Source organism: Arvicola amphibius, chromosome 3, assembly GCF_903992535.2.
Source record: "Arvicola amphibius chromosome 3, mArvAmp1.2, whole genome shotgun sequence".
Lineage (NCBI taxonomy): Eukaryota > Metazoa > Chordata > Mammalia > Rodentia > Cricetidae > Arvicola > Arvicola amphibius.
In genome coordinates this window covers 106,341,948-106,347,947 of record NC_052049.1, presented here as the reverse complement: position 1 = coordinate 106,347,947, position 6,000 = coordinate 106,341,948, and the positions used below count along the sequence as shown (strand labels likewise).

At 36.9% G+C, this 6,000-nt stretch overlaps 1 protein-coding gene across 2 annotated transcripts in view; it reads right to left on the bottom strand.

Annotated features, from left to right (window-relative positions):
- Positions 1-250: 250 nt before the first annotated feature.
- LOC119810574 (von Willebrand factor A domain-containing protein 5A-like) overlaps positions 251-6,000 on the bottom strand; it is a 28,243-nt gene continuing 22,493 nt past the window's right edge. For both annotated transcript variants that reach the window (XM_038324100.1, XM_038324102.1), the window contains 6 exons: positions 5,480-5,727; positions 3,999-4,100; positions 3,792-3,911; positions 3,150-3,280; positions 858-984; positions 251-364 (listed from right to left, as the gene is read on the bottom strand). In XM_038324100.1, coding sequence (XP_038180028.1) covers positions 285-364; positions 858-984; positions 3,150-3,280; positions 3,792-3,911; positions 3,999-4,100; positions 5,480-5,727 — 808 coding nt within the window. In that variant the 3' untranslated portion in view covers positions 251-284. The remainder of the gene's footprint in view (positions 365-857; positions 985-3,149; positions 3,281-3,791; positions 3,912-3,998; positions 4,101-5,479; positions 5,728-6,000) is intronic.

Below are 6,000 nucleotides of genomic sequence, written 5' to 3'. Positions count from 1 at the left end.
AGATAAAACCCAGGGACTCTAATGCATGTACTGGCTTTGGAGGGGCCTAGCCTGTTTTGATGCTCACCTTCCTAGACCTGGATGGAGGGGGGAGGACCTTGTACTTCCCACAGGGCAGGAAACCCTTACTGCTCTTCAGACTGGAGAGGGAGGGGGAGGGGGAGTGAGGGAAGAGGGAGAGAAATGGGAGGCTAGGAGGAGAGAGGGAGGAGGCAGAAATTTACAAAAAAAAAATCCAGGGACTCAGTGGTAGATAGGAAATGCTCATTTAATGCATGGTATTCTCAAAAGCCAAAGACAGCAGGAGTCACAGACACTTTCAGGAGACTATTGGCAGCTTGCACAAGCATGGGGATGGAGGATCCTGTGAGGAGGGGAAAAAAGAGTCGGAACTATTGGACATGGGAGGAGAGGAAGGCTCTATTTTGTTAGCCTTCTTCAATTATTCTCTTTGACCTTGATTTAACTTCAAGCAAGGTGCCAATTCTATACCTTTTCGTGTTCTGATTCTATTTTTGTCTATTCTGTCCACAGCAACACAACAACCAGTATATAGTAAGCATCCAGGAGTACTTGTTACATGCCAGGACTAGTTTTATTCAATTAAATATCCACATCTATGTTCTTTTCCTCTGCTTATGTTGTACCTCTTTCTGTCTGCTTATCTTGTACCTACCGCCAAGTATATGTCATCCTAATCCTGGAAAGGAAGGATTAGTAGAGGAAACAGACAATGTTCTGAGATAACATGGTAGTGGCAACTATGGGAACTCTCTAGTATTCACCCTCTGCTACACATACAGGCAGAGCTCTTGGCACACCTCTGGAAAAAGAGGAGAGTGGGGCCTGTATCCTACCTGCATTGTCATGGAGCCAGGCCACAGCCTTTCTTTCTAGAAGCTCCCACTCACACTTCAAGTCCTCGCCATTGGCGTGTAGCCAGAGGACAGCCAGTACTGTGGCCCATGTTGAAGGGTCCCTATCCTGCAAAACAGATAGAACCTTCTGTGATGTTCCAGGCAGGGCAGCAATCTACTCGGGAGGAAGCAGAAAGATTTATTATCTTCTTCCTCATCACTCCCTAATATGTTGCTACATGGAATTTTGGGCCCATCTTTACCAAGCAGCCTGAAGGAGCCTCAGGCCAACTTTTAATTAGCATGTAGAAAAGAACAGAAGTTGTAATTCAATGTAACCATCATCACATTCTTCATGACACCACAAGATACTCAGTACACAGACGATCAGACTGTACAATATAATAAAATTTTATATTTGACTTCTTTTAAGGTGTTTTGTTTGTTAATTTTTCTTTGTGTCCACACATGCTAAAATAAATACCCCCAAATATAAAACCAAACAACACAACAACAACAGACTGCTTTAATGAAAACACAATAGCACATTTCAAAACATAAATGTAAGCAATACAAAAGTGAAAGTAGCTTTCCTAAATTAGTTCTGTAGTAATGATGGATATTGGAATGCAGGCCCACTATTAGTCACCAGTCATATATCTAAGAGAGACAAGGCATCTTGCTCAGGATTCTATGCAAAACTAACTCTGATTTTTAAAATGTAGTTCTTGAATCTTTACAGCTGAGGATAAATGACTTATGAAAATCCATAATCATAGCCCAAGAATGAAGCTCATCTTGAGCAATCTTGATCTATTGCTTTACATTGCCTATGGTCATATGACACCTCTGGGTTCAATGTGTAACTATTCTCAAGTCCGTTGGCCTGCCTACTATTCATATAATTGATGATTAAGAAACAAAAACAATTCTTGACTTTTATTATATATCATATAATTTTCATTAGATTTTCTTCACGAAAACTTAAATATCATGAGTAGAGATTTAAGGGATTGTGAATTTCTTATAAATCATAATTTTTTCTCTCATATCATCAACAAATTGATAAAGAATATTTTATAGCTTCATTAACATCATCATTGAAAATATAGATGAGTTAACATTCAGAGCTTAGTTGGTTCAAATTTATGTTAATATTTTGTCATCAATTTGATATATAATAGTAATACTTTTAAGTAAACTATATCTGATCAGAGGATCTGTCATTTTAAACTTTTAAATTTCTGAATGAAATTTAGCTAACACCAGGAGATATTTGCTCAAATTTACTATTCTCATTTTTTTCTTTTTGCTTAATTCAATTCATGACCACTTATATTCTAGAGGTATGTTCTGCTGGTGACCAACGTCTCCAGCTAGTAGTGAATCTTATTTTTAAAAATTAAAAGGTTAAAATGTATTATCATTTTGTCAAGCAGTGAATGTGAAACAATTTTGATGAAATATTTTTACTCTAAGTATTTATGTCAGTTTGCATTTATAGCATAGATACTTCTGTTAACTAAAAAAATTGTATCACATTTGTATAGCCAGGCAAAACTAGAAGATACAGTACAAGTAGATAACTAAAGAATATGTGAAATGTATTTAATTATGTCTCACATTCTAATAATGCAGAAGAGCATTTATTCTTCATTATTACTTAAATGTTTTATTGAAGAGGATTTTTTCAAATAGTATTAGACGACCCAAAAAGTAACCTAAAATTCTGAATGATGTTTATTCCTTATTTAGCCTATTTAAGAACATTAAAAAAATCAAAAACAATATGAGTACTGTTATTGGAGTCTCTGCAGACAGGGTAGCCTAGCATGGAATCTAGGTCTGCAATGACTAGTGCAAAGTATTCATGTTCTTAATGTTTATTTCTTCATCTATACATATCTATATAAATAGAACATGCCTAAACAAACAGAATCAGGAAAAATAAGTATATTAATACTAAGAATACTAAGTGCTTAAAAAACTATCTGGTACCGTGTAAAGATAAAATGAGTATTTTTACAAACATATCTAAGAGAATATGATTAACACAGAAGATCCCTTTGGCATCCATGTGTCTGATCATACCTTACAATAGTTAGGCCATTAATTTCATGTTGTTTATACTCTGGCTTAAATGGAAATAATTTCACCTTCTATATAATACACATTAACTTCACATTTGCATTATCTATATTCTTATTTCTTAGCTTGGCCCTTGTTTATTTCAATTTCTATCATGATCCTACCATCATGAAACACACACACAGATACCACTTTGTATCTCACCTTGGCTGGGTTTGCAGCCTTGATGTCTTCCAAACTAGTGCCCAGGATCTTGGTCAGATCCTCATCCAGCTCCCAGGAGCCATTGGCGTTTTGGAGTGAAATCAACTGCATAGCAAAATTTTCTCCAAAACCTTTTGTGAAAAAAAATGAAAGAGATATCATAGGAAATTATAGAGTTCCTGTGATCACAGGCCAACCGAGAAAGTCTTCTGAGATCAGAGATTGTAATGACACTTTTGCAGGATATCCATTGTCTAATCTGTGATGGGTGGCTAGTTGATCAGGGTACTGAAGACAACAGCAGCAGAGTCTTCAGGGGTCAGGCCCTGATGACAGGTGGACTGTATAGGCAGACATTGCTAAGGGTACTCAAAAAATTAGAGCTCACTCAATTACAGTAGATTAGGAGGCATCAAGTATAGTATCAATATGGTAAATTACAGTAGGTTAGAAGGAATCAAGGTATTATAGACTAATGAAGCTTGATTATTTCTGGCAAATATATGTAAAGATCATATCTTGCCTCCTGTCTGATGCCTCTAATAATTCACTCCATAGGCAGAGAAAGCTCCAAGATGAAGAGGATGGAAGGTTAGTTTGTGAAAGCCAGAAGTCAGAGACTTAATCTGAGGCCCATTTTACCTTTATTGTCATTTTGAAAGTTGGCTTTCTTGACATAAGAGTCTGATGTTTTCATCATGCTTATGGATGCTAATTTTCTCTTATAAGGATTTGAAGATTCAACGTCATAAAATCCAGCACCTGTGACAAACATGGCTGAGAAAACTGTTCCTCTATGTCCTCTCTCAAACTCTAGACTATGTCTTTATGGCCTCTCAAAATGCTCACCAACAAATATGCGTGATTCATCTTCCACAGTTCTTTCACATAGCACAGATCTGGAGGCAAATTCTAAGTTGGAAACTGAATTATCCAAAGGCTCTTCGTAGTCTGTGTTGTGCAGCAAGAAAAGACATAAAAAAATGTGAGTATTCCAGACTTGTAACATTTAGTCAACATCAGCTTCCCCTAACAGTGATGTTTCATTAGAGTGTGGCCTTCTCCAATATGGAGACATATCGGAGCCATCATTCTACTTCCTATTGACTTTTCTAAAACCTCTGGCATGTGCTGAACAATCACAGCTGTGTCTTACCTGCAATACTGAAGGATTCTTCCAGATAATCCTCAATTTGAAAAGATCTTATACTGTCTCACAAAGCTATTTTATGTCTGTCCATTTCAAATGAAGCTCAACCCTAAGCACCCAGGTTCAGAAGTTTAGCTTGGCAATTGTCCAAGAGTAAAATAAATCCTTCTCTTACACCTGGGTTTTCTTCTGCATGTCCCGACTACTGTCAACCATCAAGTAATAAAATCACCTCCTGCCAGTAACCAAAGTACACAAACGTCATGCCACAGGCTCCCAATGCACTCTAAGCTCTTTCATAAATTTGAGAATTCTCATCACCCATGTAAGTAGCCTATGCAGCATCTTAAAAGAAAGATGTTGCCTTCCTCAGACCCAGTACCTATGGCTCTAACACAGATCTCCCATGCCCTCAAGTCATGGGTATTATTCAGAATTGTTTATGTATAAAAATGTTTTAATTTTATTTTGAAATACAGCACCCATATTTCTAATCTTTTAACTGGGGGTTTCCTTTATAAAATTACTTTTTGACAAAACCTTCTAAGTCCCCGATTCTTATATTTTTTTCAAATATATCACCCTCATTCAAACTTTAACTTTTACTCAACCTCAACTTCAATCAAGCAAATCATCTCCCTCTTCACTATCTTCAATCCTAGCCACAACTTCTAATCATCAGAGCTATAGCAAAATCCCACTTTAGAAATCAATTCATCCCTTAACCCAATTTATTCTTAAAGTTGACGACACCTGCTGTAAATTATTTGGAAAGCAAAATACTCTAATTAGTGTTTATATATATATACTGAAAAAGGCACCAAATACCACTTTACCCTATGCTATCTCAGCCACTGACTAGACATCAAGAACAGAAGTTAGATTCAAATTAAAAGATTTGTTAAGCCAATGTTTATAGATGCGCTTGAATTGTAGTATGTCCTGATCATCTTCTGTACATCTGTAATAAATCTCTGCCCCAGATAGACAGAATCTACTTCTCTTGAAAATTTAAAGTAAGTCATAAATTGTAGGTATGGAAGGAAGAAGAAAACATAACAAATTTAAGAAATGCAATTAAATTCAAATTTTTTATATTGTGAAACTTATTATCATTTATATTATGGGCTTGGATATTTAAGAACTATTATAAAAGAGTTTACATTGGGATAAAACTTACCCAAATCACATCCATATCCAGGCAAATCTTGAAGCATCATTGGCCAAGGAATCACTCTGTGAGCCAGAGGCCCCTGCACTGGCTGATTGAGCTCCTTGTTTACGGCAATGAAAGCCGTGAAGGAGCTGAGGACCCCAGACTGAATGCTGATGCTCACCACATCCTCCTTCTCTCCTTCTGAAGTCTCATGGGAGCCCAAGTCCTTCCTCTGAATCAAGGACTTTGCAGCCAACCGATGAATGGTGAAACTGAAAGAAGATACTGGAGAAAATTAAAGAAAAGCAACTTCAAATGAAGTGCCAAGGACTTTTTAAAGCTAGTGATTGCACCTGAAAAGGAATGTGGAGACAAAGAGTTTAGAGGAATGAATCAGGAAGAGAAGAGCTTAGAGGAAGCACCAGAGCACAGTGACAGAAATATCTGAACCATTAAGAATGGCAGAGGAAAAAGAAAGGGAGTGTAGTGACTGAATAAGAATGGCCTCCTTAGACTCAGGTGTTTGAATGCTTGGCCAATAGGGA